Here is a 24,243-nt window from a genome sequence, read left to right on the forward strand (position 1 = left end):
TTTTTCGATTTTTTTTCGCAAGTTGGGACCACAGATGCGATGGCTTACCAGCCGGGCTGTTCAAACAGGAGACGATACGCTGATAAGGTTATGCATCATCTAGTTAGAATCTAGTCCTTCATCGATCGATTTTGTAAAAAATATTAGATTTTACGGAAATGGTGGACAGAAAAAGTCAAAATATTAATGTTTGACTTAAAAAAACTGACGTTTTTGTCATAAAACGGGCCAAAAAATATGACAAATAAAATCGATCGATGAATTTCTAGATTCTGTAGTGCGATTCTCTAACACATTTTTTGTGTTACCGACAATTGTCGGTAAAATTAAAATGCTTATAATTTCGTTATTTAACGATGTTTTTCGGTAAGTTAGCTACGAATAAAAAGCAAAATTAAGATTTTATCTAATTTTATGTAAAAACTCTTCAAAATAGACCTTTGTGAGAAGACCAGTTGGTCTTCTGACAGAAGACTTGTAGAACTTTCACAGAAGACATTAAATGCCCAATTATAATCCGAATATCATAGAAATTTACTTTTGCTTGCAAAAAATTAAACCATCAATTGGACCATAAAATAATCTCAACGTGCATTTTGTAATCAAAATATAGAAGAAAATATTTGACTTCTAAGGACAGTAGATATCCTGTGAATTCGAAGAAGAAATCCATCATTATTATTTTTTTCATGTTAATTTTACTACTAACCGAATACATTATTTCACCACAAAAACAATTCGGTTTTATTTGGGTTCCTTTTTACTGCAGTGGCAAATTGTGATGACGATGATGACGACAGCATTGTTCCTTCTTCCTACATGGAAGTGCGAGTGGTGCTTGTTGGCTCTACCATTGATGTTGTTGTTGTTGCTGCTGCTGCTATTCCTGTTGTTACCACTGCTATTACCAATACTACATCTACCACTACATACAATACCATTGTCATACCAACCAGGTTAATATCACTACTCGTGCTCAACGAAAACAACACACACCTGCACACAAAACTTACCCCTATTAAACGCTATGGCTAAGGAGGTGGACATATGACGAATGAGTGAGTGGACAGACAGCCGTGCACGGTGGAGGTAAGGTGCCAACGACAGGTTCTTTTACTAGGGAGTTTTTTCTTTTGCTGTTGTTGCTGTTATTATTGTGCTCATTTCATATCAATTCGATTTTGTTCTAAGTCAAGTTTTGTGGTAAGAAATAAAATACAAGTTAGTCACTCGTCGTCAAGGATACTGTGCGTTACATATTTTGCTAGAGCTCGCGACCAAAGACTTCGGTGTTTGGACTACTACACGTTGCCCTAGTAACGAAATTCATGTAAAAACATAACTGGCAAACAAAAAGCGAAATAACTAAATAAAAGTAGAAAAACGAAAAGCAACTCAGTCATTCGATTCGGCAGCAATGATTATTACATTCTATTGCCAGCAATTCTGAGAAATATTTACATATCCTAGTGGCCATATAAGTGAGGCCAAAAGTGTCTTTACTATTAGCAAACTCTAATGCATTTTGCTAAACAGAGATAGACTCAGAACCAACAACATCAACAACAATCATAATATAGATGTTAGAAGGTAGCAGCAACAACAACACCAACAACAAACAAAACTAGCATGACGCCTAACATCTAGCCGAGCAATCAAGCAAAGTTCCTAGACTTGTGCTAAAATCGTAACAGAAATTCAAATTTGAAAATTAGTCGAGAATGAAAGCTCAAAGGATTAACATGCTTTCCAACAGCAAAAAGGATCTAAACTAAAACAACAATTGTCATAATCCCCAAGTGATATTTGAACATTAGTGTGGAACAGTGCCAGAACATTTAAATGATATTTTAAAAGAAACCGAAAACTATTTTATTAGTTTTTATTTTTTTGTTTTATTTCAATTTTTTGTTTTTGTTAAATCGTGTTTTGATTTGTAAAAGCTCACTTAAAGTGCCATTAAAAACAACCAAGACTGACGCTTTGGACAAACCGAGGATTTTATTTTCAAAAATGTAAGTTCCAAACCAAATTTGTCAGTTTTATTTATTGTTTCTTAGAAAATTATTTATTATTGTTTGAAAGAAAAAAAAATAAAATAAAAATTAAATGATCGGTGTTAACACTTGGCACTGGGAGAATTCACAGTTGTTTTTACCCAATTCTGTGGTTCTTTGGGTGTCAAATATTAATGTGATCTGTACATCATCAAATATATATAAAAGTGATATTTCCAATTTAAAAAATAAACTTTAAACATCTATATATATATATATATATATATGTGCCTTAATAACTCAAAAACCGCTAAACGGATTTTCCTGAGATTTTGAGAGTGTATTTCAGTTCAGCATCGCCTGAAATTAGCATAGGCTATAATAATTTTTAAAATTCCGCGGTGATACGGAGATGTAGCATCATATGTTAAGGAACCTCTTAAAAAGTTATATTTTCTATGCGAATATCTTAAGAATGGTAAAAGATACAATCCCCAAATTTTGTCAAAATAAGTGGGAAGTAAGTACACGCCATCTCTTACAAAACAAGCAGGGTGGGGTTAGGGCGAAGGGTCAGGGGAGCAGTTATCCCCTTGATATGATAATATCGAACATTATCCTTTTGAGTCAATATTAATTTGAGGCCCTTTAAACTTATTAAACTTTTTGCTGAAAATAATCTAATGTGTCACGAGAAAAAAAGGTGGTTATTCAATGGGATGTGTGGAGGGGAAGTAATCCCTTTGGATCCAACAATAACATGTAATATATCTGCTTTATTATCGGATTGAAAATTTTTTAAACTTTTAACAGTGACAATCATATAATAGTTTATAATGTCGACACGGTTCAGAGTAGACGCATAGCGATTAATACTTATTTTCGGAGGGAATCTCATTTCAGATAATTCAACGCCCCCGACATAATTTCTCTGATGATATATTCAACCCTGATAACAACGTACAATGTTATCGAGAACCCTAACATTGTAGGTTGTTATCAGATTGCACGAAATGATTTTACATGATTTTCTTCAATATCCTCTTTCGCGGTTATTTCACAAAATCTGTAGTGCAGGTCAAAACTCCATATATTTAATCACATATTCACATTTGTTCGTATGAGAAAGGAATCCCCCAAGTAACCACACGCATATCTGTAACCTTCAGTGCCGGCAAAAATAATAGCACTGTCATGCATATCTGTAATACACTTTTTATATCCTCCACCATATGGAGGGTATAATTAAATTTGTCATTCCGTTTGTAACACATCGAAATATACGTCGGAGACCCTATAAAGTATATATTATTGATCAGCATAAAATTCTATGTCAATTGAACAATGTCCGCCTGTCCGTTGAAATCAAGATACAGCTCGCAATTTTAAAGATAGAGAGTCAATATTTGGTACAGAAGTTTTTATTGGTCCACGTTTTGATATAGCCCCCATAGAACGGTACTACCCGATTTTCAGTATTTTTTAGGTTTTAGCTTCACTATCCTACCAAAATGGCTGAAATTTGGTATTTAGTTATCGTTGGGTGTATAGAACTTTCCACCTGAAATTTGTTGGTATAAGTCCACGCATTCATATAGCCCCCATAGAAAGATACCTCCCGTTATTCGGTATTTTGGAGGTTTTAGCTTCATTATCCCACCAAAATGACTGAAATTTTGTAATTAGTCTTCGTTGAGGATATAAAACTTTCCACGTAAAATTTGTTGGTATAGGTATAGGTTCACGCCTTCATATAGCCCCCATAGAACGGCACCTCCCGATATTCGGTTTTTTGAATGTTTTAGCATCTGTATCTCACCAAAATGGTTGAAATTTGGTAATTCCTCTTCTTTGGGGATATAAAAAATCGTTCCACCTGAAATTTGTTGGTATAGGTTCACGCCTTCATATAGCCCCCATAGGACGGAACCTCCCGATATTCGGTGTTTTGAAGGTATTAGCTTCATTATCCCACCAAAATGGTTGAAATTTGGTAATTAGTCTTCGTTGGGAGTATAAAACTTTCCACCTGAAATTTGTTGGTATAGACCCACGCCTTCATATAGCCCCCATAGAACGGTACCTCCCGATATTCGGTATTTTGAAGGTTTTAGCTTCATTATCCCACCAAAATGGTTGAAATTTGGTAATTAGGCGGAGCTAAGTACTTTCGTAGATAAAGGAAACTAATTATTCCATTCTCTTTCAATTTAATTTTGGTGGAGGGTATAAAAAGTTCGGTCCGGCCGGACTTAACGTTTTCTTACTTGTTCTATATGTTATTATTTGTATATTCCTAATTAAGCAGCTTATATATATGTCACTTCGTGTTGATTGTATTCTTTTAGTACACTATCCGATGTTATTTTATTTGATAAACATTACTGAACAGTCATTAAACGTGTGGTAAAAAATAGCACCGATTTTAAGGCATAGGTGCATAAACAACATGCCATTCTTGCTTAAGAAATGCATATAATTGGCTGCACTAATTTATAAGATCGAAGTTCCCCTTGTCCCCTTGTTCAACGGTTAAACAGTTAATAGATTTTTGCAGTTTCACAGCTGATTATAGTTGCTAAGAGAAATTTGCACATGATAAAATACTCAAGGTAAACAAATACATCATACATTCAACACACTTAGGACAGTTCTTATACATTGTCTTTAAAGTCCATTCTTGTTATACTCTGGGATAAAGTAATTTTTATGCTCTGTTCCAGAACTGCAAAAATTTACTGTTTTTTACTATTTGTTTAGGTATCATAAAGCAAAAATTGTTATTGAAGTAACAATTTGTAGGTTCTTGAAAGTTCTGGAAGAGGCATTATTTATATTTTGTAAAAATGTGGCAATATCATAAAACCAGTAGTTTTACTCAAATCTGATTGGTTGACTTGAATTTGCTGTTCATTTTTTTCTGTAGCATACTTCCAAGCGCACTTTAAATATTTAACGGAACTCAAGGTCTCTTTTAACCCACATAAAGTAACTGGGCGTTTAAACGCCACAAAAAATGTCTGAAAAAATTTACGTAAAATTCGTATATTTTTTGTTTTGTTTTTTTTTTTTTTGCATTTTGTTTTAGTATTGTCTGTTCTCTGTCATTCCATGCTTATAAAGCTTCATTCGGCCTATGAATTTCCACGCAATTGGCCTAAAACGCAATCAATTAAAAAAATCGACTTTTTTTTGTAATTTTCGACTTTTGGTGAAATTTTTGAATATGCAATAAAAATTTAATCATATACTCGTATGTATGTTGCATTCATTTTCTCAATCAAAACCAAGGGATTGACATGTAAGAATACACCTATATTACCCTTACAAGGTTTTCGGGACTTTAAAAATGCTTAAAAAGTCTCAAAAATATCATAAGTTTTCTGGCAAAAAAAAAAAATTCTCGGCGCTAAGTGGGTTAAAGCAAACTTGTAAGAATAAAAAACGGGCTATCTATCCGATATCGTTCAACATCTACTGTCAAATAAAGTGTTTGTGAATTGAATTCGTCGTACAAAAAAACACATTGCAAATGTATAAATTTAGCGTATCGTATTATGCTAATAAAACTACTAATATAAAATAAATAATTATGCTTGCATTAAACATTAAGTCAATATATTTTGCCAAAACGAATTGAATTTTAATCAATTTTGACTTTAGCAATTTTGTTGTTGAACCAAATCTCAGATACATTCAACTGTATAAATGTACCATGAATTTGTCCAACAAATATTTGCAACACGAAATACGTATTTTATTTGACTGATATTAAATGATTAGTTTTACAAGAATCAATTGATATGAAGGCGCTATCACACAAGTCTTGGTTTGTACATGACCATATATGTACCTTTGTAAGTTCTCAGAATATTGGTAACGGTGGGACTAATAGCCCCTCCTACCAACCATTCCAATTGAAACACACAAAATTTCTAAAACATGTAATAAAAGCTCCAATATAAGTGTAAGGTATGAGTTAAAATTTTGCAGAACAATTTTCTCATTAACTTTTCTTTGAGACAGTAGTATTTTACTCTCTCAATGTGCTCTAAAATTGCTTAGAAATTAATCAAATGTAAACACTTACAGAAAAGTAATTTTGTTTTTTCTTTCAATTTAGTTGATTAAAAGATTCAAAAACACGATTAATCGTATTAGATTTAATACAAAGTTTCAAACTCTGTTGACACAATCAATATTTAATGTAACCAATAATGTCCATTCTTCGTTATTTCGTTGCATGTTTATTTCCCCAATGTAATTTCCTAATGCACTAAACATATAAATCGATTAGGAACAACATATACACATACATACGAGTACATACCATATACATACATATGATTGTTGTATTGACAAATGAACGGACATTTGCTTTAAAAACTATAATCAAAAATCACTTCGATGACATACATAAGTAAAAACAACAATATGCAAACCCCATAGAAATAAAATTGACATTGAAAAGTTTTTGAAATTTTTCTAAATTTATTTCATATTCGGAGAGGTTGTTAGATGGTGGAAATAATTTATATACATAAATTCTCGTACATATGTATGTAAATAAGTAATTGTTTTTGGTTTGTCGTTGCAATAAAAGGTCGGTGAACCAACAATAATCTATTATTTATATTTTTTTCTGCCCCATACATCAAAGGAATTTAGTACCGCTAGTCATTTTTAAATATTATTTAATGTGTTTGAAAGCATACTTCAAGGCGTTAAAGTTTAGCTAGTATCGTGTGTTTACTAGTGTTATGCCTTTTGCTTATTAATTCAATTTATTCCATCGAAATATAAAAAATGTTCACGCACAAATCGATTTAAAAAAATTATTTTATGAACAAATTTATGAAATGATATTTTTTTCTCAAAAATTATTTCCTGTTGCACAAATGATTAAACCTATAGTAACTAATATAACGTTTATCCCATTCAAATATTGAACAAGTGGGAAAAGCGTTAAGTTCGGTCGGGCCGAACTTTTTATACCCTCCACCACAAATTTCAGCCATTTCGGTGGATTAATGTGGCCACAACCTTCAAAATACCGAAAATCGGAAGTTACCGTTCTATGGGGGCTATATGATGGCGCGGACCTACACCTACAAATTTCTGGCGGGGAAGTTTTATACCCCCAACGAAGACTAAATACCAAATTTCAGCCATCTCGGTGTGATAATGAGGCCAAAAACTTCAAAATACCGAAAATCGGGAGATATCGTCCTATGGGGGCTATATCAAAACGTGGACCTATATAAACATTGTATGGTAGAAATGTTTCTTAACCTCTGGTAACACAAAATACAAAGTTGCAACCGATTCTGTTGTCAAATGGGACTAATACATTCAAAATATATTAAAATGACGCGTACTTTATATGGGGCGTTATATGGGGGCTATACCAAAACGTGGACCTATATAAACCAACTTTGGTAGGAATGTTTTTTGGCCTCTGGAGACACAAAATGCCAAATTACAACCAATTCGGTGGTAAAATGGGACAAATATCTTAAAAATTCCTTAAAACGACGACGCGTCACGCGTCATTTTATATGGGGGCTATACGAAAGCGTGGACCAACATAGCCCGCTTTCAATACCAAAAGTCCTACGTACAAATAATAGATTTTCCCAAAATTTCATCCACCTACGTCAATCCGTTCGGACGCTAGAGTGATTTCCACAGACGGACATGGCTATATCGATGTAGAATTGCACGCTGATCAAGAATATACATATATAGTTTGTGGGGTCTACAATGATTATTTTGAGTAGTTACAAACGTAGTGACAAACTTAATATACCCCCATCCTATGGTGGAGGGTATAAAAAAGTCATGCACGAATCACATTGAAAAAATTTAATTTTTTTGTTAAAAAATTATATCTTTGAAAAAAGCGTTTACGACATTGTTATGATTCTCAAAATTAAAGAAAATTTGAGAGAAACAAATGTTATGTCAATTTGATTATCTCATGTGACTCTAAAGTTTATTTTCAATTATATATCTGCTCACAGTGACTTCAAAAATTTGCCTTAAATTCTGATAAATTCAAATTTTAAAATCATTTTGTGGGTGAGGTTTTTTTCACGAAACCACCTTATAAATAGGATTTTAGGTAATATTATGTAGGAACTCATCACGCTATGATGCAGGGATATGAGGTTGTAAAAAAGTAATAACTCTAGTGTTTACATTTTATATGTGATTAATGCGATTTTTTTAACTGTAATTAAATATTTTGTAACCGTACCTTTTTTAATACTAAAACCGTACACACATGAAGGAATAGGCAATGAAAGCTTTCATTTTATTATTCTTAGAGATATCGCATAAAACTATTTTGCGCATTCAGATGTTGTGTTTACGCAATCAATTGACTCGACTTCAAAATTTATATTGACTGTTTTTCAACATCAAAAAGTCATAAACCATTTTGGACAGATGCTGACAACAAAACAAATTTCTGCTCAAATGATTGATTTCTCTCATTAGATTTTTTGAGACATTTTTGTTCGTATATTTTTCTTTGAAAACCAAAATTATGACAAAAATCAGCTGTAAAGTATTGTAAAACTTTTCGATCTACCGAAAAATGTGCAAGTAAATCAGTAGTTCTAAAAAAGGCAAGCAAAAATGAAAGCATAAAAAAGATTTTAACCACACAACTGTCAAACGTTCATTCTGAGTTCAATTTGTTTGCTAAATTTTGTTTTGTACTGCAAGGGAAGGCAATAATGAAGTATACTCTTAGGAGGCCGAATTGTGTTATTATCTGGTATCTGCAAATTAGTTCACCAATGCTCTCAGAGAGAGAGAGAGAGAGCGTTTCTCTCTCCATACTATGTATCGGCATTCCCTTTACTCGTGAACAAGGCACAATAATACAGGTACTACACCGAAAACAGCTGTTTAAAAGTCATTATTGCGAATAAAATCACATACAAAACGTAAACAAGCAATTCACAGTAATGCGTTATTGTGATTTTGAGCAACTGACGTAACACCTTATTATTAACGCGAGGAAGCAAAGGGAGTTTTCCTCATCACTCACACAATTCAACCTATTCAAAATTTTAAAAATTTGTCATCGATTGGACCATAAATGCGGGTTTTAGAGAATTTTCGTGAAAATGCACCTTTGGCCCCATACAAATTACTCTGGAAACAAAGATCCCTCTGTTGGCACGCGTTAACATTAGCTGATGGCTATAAAATTTCATATATGTATAAGGAAAATGGAAAATATTTAGGGAGGCAGGCGATTCAAAAAAAACTATGATGCCGATATCTGATCCACACACACAATTCAACGAAGTGAAAAACCAACAAACTATTAATCATCAAAATAACGTTTATTATATTTAAGTATTAAAAAAGATCACGCACAAACCACTTAGTTTTTTTTTTCAATTAGTTGAATTGTGTGTGTGTGGAGAGCGAAACGTTCACTGAGAGCCCATGGGGGCCTCTTTTGGGCATCCATGCTCTATATGCACAGAGATACGTTAAGAAGACCCGACGAATGTTTCTCCTCCTTTACTGTTGTCGGAACAAAGATAACATTGTCGGTTTAGTACTAAACTTTAGTACATAGATTTGGGCGTCAGAATTGTTTCTAGCGAATATTCCAACTTGATAAACATACAATCAAATTAAAGTATTTCATATAATTAAATGTTCTGAAAAGTAAATTACACCACTGGATGCTCTAATCCTCTAGCTTAATACCCCGTTTAGACTATGCTTGGTTCACAAATCCAGTGGATTTAAAAAGGGTAATATAGTTCGAACTTTTCGGTACTACATACATATGTTACTCTTTAACTTTATTCATGTGTGAATATGCCAGCCAGTGAACCAAACCAGAAAGCGAGGCTTCCTATTTACCGGGACTTTTAGATATGTTTTATACTACCAATTATTATCATGGATATGAATCTACTGATTTAGTTCTCAAACGTTCTCTTAGGCATGAGCTTCCGCTTGGCCATAATTCATTGTACTAAATATGCACAGTAGTGGAACGATCTTCACAATTTTGCCATAAAAACTGTCTAGTTGATTTCCTAGCAAGTTAGTATTTATACTATATATTCTAACAGCCAATCGCCTTAAGAAACCTAATTTTTTTCTGAATATACTCGTATCTATATTTTTACACTTTTCTATTCAATTCCACTTAAGGTCCTATGTAATATCAACATGAGCTTTTCACACAACACATAGACATTTTACAAATTACATACATTGTGTTTTCTAGTGTTCAAATTATTCAGGGCAAGTGTTTTCAGAACCGTTATTCATTTATTTTTCATATTTCAAAGAGGAGCAAATAATAAAACAACAAGAATGAAAATTTACTATTGACTTCCGTTTGAATAAAACATTACCCGCAATGTACTCAAAGGAAATATTTGTACACAAACACACTCATATGCAGTTGTGCATTCACTCATACATACATAACAATTTGTGGACTAATGCATTCTATTTCTTAACACAATATTCGAATTCCATTGGAATGGTAAAGCGTTAACCACCATTTTCATATACCATAAGTTCATTTACCAAATTAGAAACATGTAGCTACTGGAAAATAAACGATTCCACGAACCTTTCGACCCCACTTCCCTTACTTCCTTCATATCCACTTGCACTGCATGTACTGTACGAGTAGTATATTGTCAAAAAAAAGCCACCTCTTTGCTAGAAATTTCATGTGCATGGTGGGTAATTTATTTTATCGTTGGTTCAAATCTAAATTGATCGTTAGCTGCAAACCACAACACAAAAACAACAAATCTACCGGCAATGTGGCGGCGCTTTTTTCATTTTGAAGTTTTTTTGTTGCCTTTGAACAGGACAAAAAATACAACCACGCTTGTTTTGTGTAGGAGGGTAACAACGGTGTTATTACAGAGAAATGTACAACATTCAACCAAAAAAGAATCAACTTTTTAATCAAATATATTTTATATATACGTCGACATGTACATGAAAATATAAATTTGTTGTTTAAAATTACACTTGCATGTCATGCTGATGTTATGAAAATATTCAAATTGCATGCTGTACCACATATACAACGAGCTAGCAAACTAAATATTTATTTAATAGTATTTCCTTTTATATTATACACAATTTTTAATCATAATTAAATTTTGTTTGTTATTTATTTTCTTTCAGTGTACGTACTAAAACCAAAAACCAAAATGGCTCCTCAACAAAATTCCACACTTATCGATGAAAATCTTGATGTTAGTCCTTCGTTGATTAATATACCTGAAGAAATTAGTCGTTATAGTCCCATATTGCCACCAAAGAATCAACTAAATCACGATAAGAATAATAATAACAACAACAAGAATAATAATAACAACATCATTAATAACAATGACAACAACAATCATCAACAAGATGTCAACTTTGTACGTAATTGGGAACAAACGGAAACAAGGGAAAAACGTCATTATAATAAATACAAACATCAACGTAGCGGAAGTTATCGCAGCGGTTGCAGTAGACGCAGCCGTTCCATTTCATTATATGGCGTGAATAGTACAATAGTAAGTATACATATGTATATAGTATATTTGTTATTAATGTATGTGTATACAAAAACAAAACTTATTCATTTTTGTGGCCAATAACTGGAAACATTAAATTAATTGATTAAGAATATTCTCGGTATAAGTAAAAATGTATCTAGCAACATACATGCATACATAATTGAGCAGCATTTGAATTCATATGATTTTTTATACTGTGAAATCTCAATAATTTATAGTTCAATGCACCAGTATTTTGTATGATTTAATCGGGTCTTCGAAATATTGGACAGTTTATTATTGATATTCTCATCATTTTGGTTTTTAGGTTAATAGTACGTTTATATTGTTCGGGATTTAGTAAATTCAGTGGATTTAAATTGACAATTCAAAAGATAGCTGTTAAAATGTATTGTGAATGAAATCACTATGAAAAAAATTAAAAACAACTACATATGTACGTAGTAAAAGAAACTTAAACATGCAAACCGCCTAAAAGTATGCTCTAATATATATATAAAACTGTTTTATTACAAAATAGAAAAATAAAAATCACAAACTTCAATAATTAATCAGAGTTTAAAATGCTAACGCCATGCCTGCTAAAATTTCTTCGAAATATGTTTAGCAACAATAAAAAACGGCAAAATGTAGCAACAAATTTCACAAAAATATTGCTAGCGAAGCTAATGCTATTCGATATTGTTGCTATAATAAAACAGCACCGCACAAGCATACTCAAGGCCTGGGTACATAAGCTACCTCACCTGGTTACCTTGCTTTTCTGCTTCATTTCTGACATAACATAAAATAAAAGAATAAAGAAGGCTGAACCAATTTCGAACAAGGTTGCCCTTTTATTCTTTATTTTTTTTATGTCAGAAATGAAGCAGGAAAGCAAGGCAACTAGGAGAGGCAGCTTATGTACCCAGGCCTTTATATTTTGCAGCACATATGATCAACACATAACAGAAAAAAGAATAAGCAACATATTTTCAACGGCTTATAGTACGTTTATATATAACCGGATTTAACAAACCAACTGAGTTTCAAATATCAATTCCTTTGCGTATAAGTCAAATAAATCCTCATTAAGAACCCAGCAAAATTTGAAGGAAGGGGTTGAATGCGATGACGTGTTTTCATGGCATCTTTTGTATTGGTTCAAACGATGTCGTGGAAGATCCGATCTTTTCATTAGCATTTGAACCAAAGCAAAGGAAGTCGTGAAAGATCCGATCTTTTCATCAGCATTTGAACTCATGCAAAGGAAGTCGTGAAATATCCGATCTTTTCATCAGCATTTGAACCCATTCCATTGATCCAATAGAGATGAAATTTGCGTTTTTTTATTTATACACATTTTCAAAATATATAAGTCGAAGGTCACACTAGAGTGTTTCATTGAAACAATTTCATGAAAACAAGGGTTCCTAGGTCGAGTTTCACAGTAGAGTGATATCATAAAGTTGCTGTAGTGGGGAACTCGATCTATAAATACCTAAAAGTTTCAATGAAACCAGTCTAGTGTGACCTTCGACAAAGATTTATATACAATAGGCTTGATGTTGTCGGAGATTCGAAATCACAACCAACGTTGTTAAAATTCTCGTCGTAATGATAATGTCATTGCAAAGGGTTGGTGAAAATGACATGTCAAAGCATTGATTGAAATGACATGCCAAAGCATTGGTGTAAATGACATGCTTTGAATCCAAAAATGAATAGCACCTTTTGGGTCCACGCTCATATAAAATGAATCGATGAAGATGCTAAAAATATGACATGCCACCCATGATTGAATGTCATCTTTGGCATCAAACATTTTGCTGGGAAGGTTAATCCTGCAAAAGGCTATAATATAAACATGGCCTTAGCCAGGTTTTCAGCAAACAATAGTTTTTGAGATCAGGGTTTACTATTGTAAGGCATTAAAATCACTTTTTTCGTTCAAAGGTCATGTGCATTTTTGATGAAGCCTTTAAACAAATATTTTTTTATTTTTAAACAATAATATAATAAAGAGTATTTGTCATGCCGTATGCAACATATCGAAATGAAGATAGATATCACAATATTTAAGATAAATGAATGAAATTATTCATTGACATTTGTATTACTCCTAAGGTCTACGTATGCCCTTCTGAAGAAATGGAACATATTTTTAATAAAAAATGGTAAACACTGTAAAACCCTAGCATGTAAAGAAAGAGAGCTTTTGTTACCTTCAGCGTTTAAAATGCTAATACCATATTCGAAACAATTAAATATGGAATTTTCAGTTTCTTTATCAATTAAATAATGAAATATGAATCTTTTCTTATTATTAATATGTTGTACATTAAAAAATAAATATATCGCTATTTTTAAACCAAATGTCACCTATTTTCATTTGCGCGCTGGCAACACTAATCACAAAAACATACCTCGTTTGGATATTTGCTGCGGAGAATGTTCAGCCGAGTGCTAAATATGTAGTGTAGTTGTCGATTATGCATATCGAAAAAGCTTAGGTGTAAATACGAAATAAGCTAAGATGCACAAAAATATGTGTTCGTATGCTGATATTGTGCAGTAGTTGATGTGTACAGCCTATGTTAATATTTTAAACTGCTGGCTTTTAAAGCCTGCAAATAATAAATAAAAAACAAGAACGGCGATAGAGATATTTTGTTCGACATACAACACTTTCAGCTAATCTAATACGGTCTATTACCCATGTAATTTCAATAAATTTAAAAAAAGTGTCAAACGGACGGAACGGGACAAAAGTGCTTATGGACTGAAAGAGGGCACTTTCAGGCATCATTCTGTGAATACGAAACCTTCTTTCATGCTGTTCTCTAAAATTTCTACTCCGCTAAAGTTAGGAATTTCACTAAAATTTAGTACTTGAGGAAAAATTAAATAGCTCACTTCGTGTGTACTTAAATATTTCTGAAGAGATATTGTCTAGCCCAGAAGCTTTGTAGTTATTTTGCTTCGTTATTGCTTTCTGATTTCAGTGTATGTACATTTGGCTTATGAGTTTTTTACCACTTCGTATCCTTGTATCACAATTCGATGATTCGATTAAAAAAAGGTCACGAACAAATTCATTTGAAAATTTTTCTATATAAACTTTTTTGACAAACTTTTGACGTCATTATAAGCATATATATAACAGGACATAACCTTTTGTTTCTCACTAAATTTATCATCATATATATCATTTTATATCATATATATAATTTTATTTCATATATCATATCAATTGAAAGTGTTTTGTAGGGGACATTTTTCAATATTTAAATGGAATAAAAGTTATTATAAGCAATAATAGTCGTGCAACAGGAAATCATTTTTTGAGAATTTTTTTCATAGTATTTTTCAAAAACAAAAAAATTAAAATGGTTTGTTCGTGACCTTTTTTAATACCTTCATATAATAAAAGTTATTTTAGTCATTAATAGGCAAAAGTTCATTCATTCCCTCTACAGGAATTCATTTTTGAGAAAAAAGGTCAAAAAGTTATAACCCTTGTGTATATAGGTTATGTTGTTGGCAATAAAATTTACAAAATCTATGCCATCAAACAAATCCTTTAAGCTGTCAAGATGTTTCTTTACGTTTTCATACAAATAATTAATTAATTCAAAATATACATACATATATGTACATAGAAAATAAAAATGGATATGGAGAAAATCAAAATGTATTTTCAGTATCAATTTTCGATTTTCCTATCAAGGATTTTTCATTTGAAAGGTCACGTAAAGAGGACAACGCCAAAAATATCCTTTGTTTACGTTTTCAACAATTAAATCCCTGTTTTATAACAAATTTTTGTTCGTTCGTCTATATTCGTAATAATTTAGGCATCATAGCTCAGCCCTCAGATGACAAAAAAACTTAATTTTTCGTAGACGGGTCCATATATAGTTAAGAATTCCTTATTTACAAATCAGCGCTCTTCATTTGCGCTAAGCGAGTAAATCGATCTAAGAAATTTGACAATTCGTGTGAATAAAAATTTGTACAAAAACAATAACAACGAATTTGACAGATTGAAATCAAGCCACCTTATTATATCATTACGGGTACGCCTATTGTAAAGCTGGCAAAAAATCGATAGCGCTATCGATAGTATCGATTATTTTTTTAAAAATTCAATATCGATAGATAGTTTTGTCTATCGATAGTAACGGATTAAAAACCCCTAACCTAAAATCTATTAAAATGAATAGAAATTACGCGGCTTTTCGGTTTTGTGGATGTGAGAAAGTAGGTCCCTAGTCACACGTACACATTTTTCAGAAAAGTAAATTGTATTTACGTGTCTTTTTATTAAATAACTAGGCGTTTACACACAGACAGTATTTGCAAGACAATATCAAAGTTACAAACCATTTCCACCAATACATTCATACTTTTCTCTATACATATTTAAAAATTTATAAATGTATTTGTGAAAAAGGTTTGTATTTTTGCTATTGTCTTGCCAATACTGTCATTTGTAAACGCAGTGTAAAAGCTAATGTTGTTTACCTTTATATTTCTGTGAAGTACTTGTGCAAAATTTCAAAACAAAAAAGCATAGACATTTCCGCCGTTCCTATATCCAAATTAATAGTGATGACAAATTAACCATAATGCCAATAGCTATCGATTTTTTGAAATGAAATATGGAAAATATCTAATGTTAAGAATATGGATAGTTTGATAACAGGCCCTTTTGGCAATAGTACTTATTAAAAAGCCATGGTAGAACAAGAAAAGGAAGCAGCAATACCCAGCTGACTGAACTGGGCTGTAATGCTAGTGTCAAATTCCATACAACATTTTTTATATTTATATGTACGTTCGATGTATATTAAGGATATATATTTTTTGAAGAAACAATATATTCCTTAAAAAAACTATTTCCCATAAAAACTATTTCATATAAATGACATGTAACCTCCTCCAAGTCCGAACGACGTGCCGCACACTAAAGCGGGGTACACACGATCAGTTTTGACTGTCGATTTTTCGGAAATATCGATAAATGTCAAGCTGTCCAGCAATATTTTTTGATTGCCTGATGACTGACAAAAATGAACGGCCACACTGGCAAGCAACCGATTTTTTGAGCAAAACTCACAGTCAAAACTGATCGTGTGTACCCCACTTAAAACACCGCTTATAGAGGCGATAGAACATTTCTTAATATGGTGTGGTATTTTGATAAGTTTGAAAAAATAAAGCCCTAATAAATATGTATGTATGTGTTTTTGGATTTCAAAAACAAGAGATTGAAACTGCTTCTCCTTTTTCAATGAATTTCCAGCGACCTTATACTTTCTGCGAATTATACTTTCTGCGAGATATAATGCATTTAGTGGAATGATAAGGAAATATTCAAGTTGAAAATCTAACGAGTTTCCATTTATGTTTTCCAAAATATTCAATCAAATGTGAAAAAATATTAGTTTTTTAAATTCCAATAATTTATAGACATTCCTTATTTTGTTTACATTTATCTTTGACACTAACGTTAAAACCAAAAACAAATTCATATGTGGTTGTTGTTGAGTTGTATTTGTTGTAGTACTTACTTTACCTGGTTTGTTCTACCATGTTCAAAAGCCTTAAACCAAGCATGGTCACATTTGGCACGGCGGTGCCGATGATTTTCGGCAATTTACACGCACACGACCCGAATGCACAGAAAGAGCGTACAAAAGAGAACAAATGTTTTGATTTGTTATTGTTTTACAGCTTGCGTGAATACAAACTTACTAACACACTGTTATAAGTTGCCAATATTTTGAATACATTCACATTTTCTCCGTTCTCTTTTTGGTCATGCCTGCCTTAAACTCGTTCACGAAGCAGAGTTGAGTCGTGAGTTAACCGATTTATCATTTATCGAAAGATTTAGTTGAAAAGCCTAAAAGTCGACTATCGTTTTCGTATAATTTTAACTCTTCAAATGTTCCAAATGCTATGCTAATGCTGTCCGTATTTCTTATAATCTTTGAGATCGGTCCCGTTTAACGAGAAAGACTACTCTTGACAATAACGTTAATGTTAGTAGTTTCTACATCACTTTGATTTGAATTTTCATTAAATTAAATTCTTTCCAAGCTTATAATATATTTTTTTATTATTCTATTACAGGAACAAGGTCATAATGAAATCACAATTTGGCTTGGCGATGAACCACGTTACGTTTCTGGTGTTACAAATAAAACAACATGCAATGACATAATCAAAGCTTTGATTGATGATGAAATCCGTTGTGGCAATTATGAATACTGTCAACGTTTAAAAGGTGAATAGCTTATATAAGTAAAATAAATACCTGTGCAATATTAAGAGGAATGACTAATATTAGGCTTAATTTTAGGTCATAATACCCAAATTAACTGTGCATACCTTAAGAACTATGACAATCATGTTGATGATATAACTTATTATAAAAATTTCATATAATACAACAATGTTTTTGGTTCTTTCCCTTCTTTTATATTTTTTAATGACCTGACTGTACATCCGGTAACCAATTCGTTGTATATGAAAATCAAAATATGGCGCCATATTTTTTCTCCAAATCACACAAATACACCAAAACACATGTTTGCAATTTTCCAAAAAAAAAAAAAAACCCAAAACCTACAAACAAAAGATGGCACAGCATCGCGTGACTACAGCGATTACGTTATAACGGAATGTTGGCGCGGTATTGAACGCAGCTATGATGGCAATATGGCGATACTACCGGTGTGGAAGGCCTGGAGTCGTGTACAGAATGAGGTAATATAAAATGTTCAAAAATATATACCGTTAGTAGTTATAGTAGTGGTAGAGCGTTTTATACACACAAACATAATAAAAAATACACTCATAAATGCTTTTAGAACTTAACTTTTACTCTTGTGAATTGTTTTTGTCGTGATTGCATAATTTCGCCAAACAAAGCCACCAAAGGAAACAGAAAAGTGGAAAAGGCAACTTTTTGGCGCCTCACGCAAACTATACAAACACGCTTCAAACATACACTCAGGACACATTTACCTTTTTTACACGCGCACACACAAATATTTTACCAACAAAGTGTATAAATATTTGCCCATGAAACGCATTCGTTGGGCTTGTGGTTGGTTGGTTTATTAAAGCTTCGGAGCGTTTTGGCTTCACTTTAATTACTGTTAATATTATTGTGAAGTCATGGGAGACATATTAAAGGGAACTGCTTTATAGAAACAGTTTTTGTACAATTTAAAATCTCGACTTTTTTCATTTAGCAGAACCACACCACATTATGTCAATCAAATGTTTTAAAGTTCAGACCAAGGCATATTGAATAGGTAGTAGTATCATACTAGCTGTTCGAATATGAAGAGTCAAATCCCTTTGTGACAAAATTATTTTTGTTGTAAATTCCCCAACAACATCAAGAATTAATTAATTTCTCGTTGGAATGGAGCTTAATGACCGTTTATTTCTGCAAGTAAAAGAGGAAAGTCGAAAATTCGAACCCACACAACCACCATGCATGCTCTGCAGGCATATCGGCTGTGGAGCGGCTACTCTGTCATCGAACTTTTCTTCTTTCAAATGTAATTTTACTTTTGCAAGAATATTTTGACTTTACATATTCAAAATTTGTCGATAACACTACCACTACAAATTGAACAGCCTTGAACAGCGTTTGCATTAGAGCTTTTTGTCGGGTTAACCTTCTTTATGGGAATTTATTTGACGTTTGCTCTATGGAATTGACATTTGGGTTTATTAAATCCGTTTAAGTGAATAATAAATAATAAAAAACTTTTACTAGACGTTTACACACAGACAGTATTGGCAAGACAATAGCAAAGTTACAAACCATTTTCACGAATACATTCATACTTTTTTCTATACATATTTAAAAATTTATAAATGTGTTTGTGAAAAAGGTTTGTATTTTTGCTATTGTCTTGCCAATACTGGAATTTGTAAACGCCGGGTAAAAAGAAACATATTCCCGCGTGGCAATAAAAACATTTTTTAAATTTGTATTTTAATTTTAATTAAATCAAATATGTAATAATAAACAAATAACGATAGAACTTGCTATACCCTCCACCACAGGGAGAACTAAAATCTCCAATTATGCCTGAAATCGAAATGTTTTTTGAAGTGTTTAGTTATATTTTCCGAGCTAATTAGCTGTAGTTTGAAAAAATGTAACAAAATATTCTCTAAAAAACTGAAACCCGGAAATACAGTTATTGAGTGGGGTTCTACACCGGGCACAAAGGCGTGGTTACTAATTTCTCATTAAGATCATCATTTACCACCTAATAAAAAGTGTTTATTTAACCTATTTTTTCTCCGCTTGTTTTCATTTTAGATACGCCTTAGTTTGAAACACCACAAAGACGTCCAAGAACCCAGCAAAGTATCCAAGGGTAATACCACACTAACCAATATACGCAATTACATTTGTAAATTGCTAAAATTTGGTAAGAAAAAGACAAATAAGAAGAAAATCCAACAAAAACCCTCAGCCACTAATTGTCAAAAGGCGAAGGCAAAGGAACCGAACTCCAAAGAAGGCAAATATGAAATATATATCGATCAAGTAATCCCCCCACCACCACCTCCACCACAATGTGATTCGAACGATGCCAATTTGAAAACTTTAAATTCGAATTTAAAACCCACTAAAGAACAATCAGATCTACAGGCCAAAAGTAAAATTAACAAAGACAAATTGTATCGTTTATCCGAAAAACGTTCTTCACAACGTAAACGCAGAAGCTATCGACGCAAAGAGAAACGTATTACAACACATGACAAAGCATCCAGTATGGAGTGCAGTAGCAAATTCCTGCGCAGACGTAAAGACTCAACTATACGCAGTTCGGTGCGTAGCAAATTAGCTGAAAAGAATGCCCAAATGAATGAACTTTTCGATCGGGAGTATGCCCTCACAAAAGAGCTTACCAAAAAATGTAAACTCTATAAACTACAAAATGAACTTTACACCGCAGATAATAAAGATCTAGAAATATCAGTGGGACAAATTCAGGAAAATATTGAAGCATATGCCAGAGAGATCATACGCACAGAACATGAACTGTTGGAGGTTAAGAAGGAAATTAAGCAGGACATATCATTTATTAATAGTTTAAAACGTCTAACCCTAGAAACCGATCCAAATGAATGTGGTGTTCCTATTGATATTGAAAAGTTATTGAAGCCTGAAACTCAAACTCTTCCAGCAGCAAGTACCGCTCAAGAGCCTGCCAATTGTAATGAACAAATGTTATTTGTCGATAATATTTATGAATTTTGTGACAATAATGCCAGTATGTTGGTCTAAACTGCATACACACATACATATTTCCATGGTATAATTAACGTATCACAATTCGAGTCTGATTCAAGTACATAAAATGTCTAAATGCCGTCGCAAGTTTGCCAATTTAATTATAGTTCTACCTAAAAATTTTTGTTAAGTTTATTCATATTGTTTGTATATAAGTTTTATCAATTTTTATAATAAAAAATAACTATAAATTTTATAATATATTATATTCTGGTTGCTTTGTTAATGATTATACATTGGACTAATAAGGTTACAACAATTCTGATTGGACCAAATCGTTTCGAAGAAAATGGGATTCTGTAATGTGCCACATGCCAAAAATATGCAAAGTAGGGGTGAGCACACCTGTGTGCTAGCACACAGGCAAATTGTGAAAACGTACTCTTAGTTTTTTGTGAACCATGAACAATTAAAAGTTTATGCAATATTTTTTTTATAGTTTTTAATAATTTGCGTTGTGGACGAATTTAGACAACATTAATGTTTAAAAAATGTTGAAATAAGCAATGAAACATCAAGAAAAATTAAATATTAATTCTCCCTTAAATTTGCCTCTCTCTCGATTTTGCTCAGCTCTGATGCAAAGTTTGCCAAACATATGCAACAAATTTACTTACTTAGCTGGCCATTACAGATCATTTGTTCCAAAAGTCGAACTAAGAAAAGATATCCATTCCTCTCTATTTGTTGTTGTAACTGTGTTTATACCCTACACCACTATGTGGTAAGGGGTATTATGTGTTAGTGCATTTGTATGTAACATACAAAAGGAAGCGAGATAGACCCATAGTTCCTTCTAGGGATATACATAGAATCACTTTCTGAGTCGATTTATGCATGTCCGTCCGTCCGTCCGTCCGTCCGTTCGCAACATACAGGTCGCATTTGTTGACCGATTTCGCTGAAAATTGGGGAATACCATTTTTTTAGCCGTCGGAAGATCAAGTTCGAAGATGGGATATATCGGTCCACGTTTTGGTATAGCCCCCATATAACGGTACCCCCCGATTTACGGTATTTTGAAGTTTTCAGCTACATTTTCAGACCGATTTGGCTATAAGTTGACATTTAGGGTTCTTAAGTGTCAATAAACATATATAACAAAACTTGTGGACATAGGTCCACGTTTTGGTATAGCCCCCATATAACGGTACCCCCCGATTTGCGGTATTTTGACGTTTTTAGCTACATTTTCAGACCGATTTAGCTATAACTTGACATTTAGGGTTCTTAAGTATCAATAAACTTATATAACAAAAGTTGTGGACATAGGTCCACGTTTTGGTATAGCCCCCATATAACGGTACCCCCCAATTTACGGTATTTTGACGTTTTTAGCTACATTTTCAGACCGATGTAGCTATAATTTAACATTTAGGGTTCTTAAGTTTCAATAAACTTATATAACAAAAGTTGTGGACATGGGTCCCCGTTTTGGTATAGCCCCCATATAATGGTGCCCCCCGATTTACGGTGTTTTGATGTTTTTAGCTACATTTTCAGAGCGATATAGCTATAATTTGACATTTAGGGTTCTTAAGTGCCAATAAACTTATATAACAAAAGTTGTGGACATAGGTCCACGTTTTGGTATAGCCCCCATATAACGGTACCCTCCGATTTGCGGTATTTTGACGTTTTTAGCTACATTTTCAGACCGATGTAGCTATAATTTGACATTTAGGGTTCTTAAATGTCAATAAACTTATATAACAAAAGTTGTGGACATAGGTCCACGTTTCGGTATAGCCCCCTTATAACGGTACCCCCTGATTTACGGTATTTTGACAGTTTTAGCTACATTTTCAGACCGATTTAGCTATATTTTGACACTTAGGGTTCTTAAGTGTCAATAAACTTATATAACCAAACTTGTGGACATAGGTCCACGTTTTGGTATAGCCCCCATATAACGGTACCCCCGATTTGCGGTGTTTTGACGTTTGTAGCTACATTTTCAGACCGATGTAGCTATAATTTGACATTTAAATTTATTAGGTCTATAAATAAATGTACCAAATTATATCGAAATCGGTTCAGATTTGGATATAGCTCCCATATATTTTTCCGCCGATTTGGCGTATTTGTTGCACCAAACACGCTATATACGTCCGATTTTGATGAAATTTTGATTGTGTAACTGAATTCGGTCTCAAAATAAATGTCCCAAACTACATCGAAATCGGTTCATATTTGGATATAGCTCCCAAATATATTTTCGGCCGATTTGACGTATTTGCTGAAAACACGCTATTTACGTGCAATTTTGATGAAATTTGGAATGTGTGACTGAATTTAGTCTAGAAATAAGTGTAACAACTTATATCGAAATCGGTTCAGATTTGGATATAGCTCCTATGTATATTTTCGCCCGCTCTGTCTAATTTGGATGAAATTTGGGATGTGTATATATATGTATATAAATCAGTTCAAATTGATACATATCTCCTATATTTTACATATTCACAGTGGTGTAGGGTATCATATAGTCGGCCCCGCCCGACTATGATCCTTTCCTTACTGGTTTTTTATTATGTTTGTATGTTCGTTCTTCTGTTCAATCTGGCTCTGTGTCTATCTCCAGTTGCAGGAAAGTGGCTGCTTCGATGGGATGTAACCACAGATCCACTGGAGTTAGATGAGTAGGTTTGGCTGGGCAGTTGAAAATGTGTTTGTGTCGTGCGGGCCCATGCCACATACTGGTCAGATGTCTTGCACGGCGCGGTCGTTTTCCGCCCAATAAGAATTTAGCCGACTGTAATATCCCGAGCGTAGTTGAGCCCAAACTAATCTAGTTTGTCGTGGCAGTTGACGCTCTTCAGATGCAATAGATGGGGGATGTATTTCGAGGACTTTATTCACACTATAATTGCTTAAGGCCTTGGCAACTGCATCCGTGTGAATACTATTTGAACCTGCTTGATATGCTTGTTGATCTAGGGGTTCTCTCCTGTATCGTTTGACCTCTCCCTCTAGATCATGGATATCCTTCCTGATCTGCCTGAATGTTTCGGTGATTGGGATGGCTCACACGGTAACATCCAAGCAGGTACTGCAACGAAAGCATCTCATTGTGTTGCTTTACTGGAAGAATCTTTGCCTCCTCATGTGGATGGTCCACTGAAGATTTGAGGAGGCACCCTGTTGCTGTTCTCAGTGCGGCATTCTGGCAAGTTTGAATCTTTTTCCAATTCGTATCACATAATCTCGGGGACCAGACTGGCGCCGCATAACTTACCACAGGTTTCTTTATATGCACAAGGTTTCTTTATATGCACCCCAAGTGCTGCCGGCTAGGGACTTGAGGACCTTGTTCCTACTTTTCAGTTTATCGCAGATAGCTGTGGCG

The 24,243-nt window shown here is 33.3% G+C and overlaps 1 protein-coding gene across 1 annotated transcript; it reads left to right on the top strand.

The window, feature by feature from the left end:
- Window positions 1-1,223: 1,223 nt before the first annotated feature.
- On the top strand, window positions 1,224-21,095 carry meru. Its single transcript, XM_073983496.1, has 5 exons — window positions 1,224-2,015; window positions 11,193-11,572; window positions 17,696-17,849; window positions 18,204-18,331; window positions 19,914-21,095. Exons 2-5 carry the CDS (start codon window positions 11,219-11,221, stop codon window positions 20,886-20,888), a joined length of 1,611 nt encoding a protein of 536 aa, XP_073839597.1. The 5' UTR covers window positions 1,224-2,015; window positions 11,193-11,218; the 3' UTR covers window positions 20,889-21,095.
- Window positions 21,096-24,243: the final 3,148 nt, after the last annotated feature.

The sequence above is a fragment of the Musca autumnalis genome, unplaced genomic scaffold, assembly GCF_047663935.1.
Source record: "Musca autumnalis isolate F117 unplaced genomic scaffold, ASM4766393v1 scaffold_4, whole genome shotgun sequence".
Classification (NCBI taxonomy): domain Eukaryota; kingdom Metazoa; phylum Arthropoda; class Insecta; order Diptera; family Muscidae; genus Musca; species Musca autumnalis.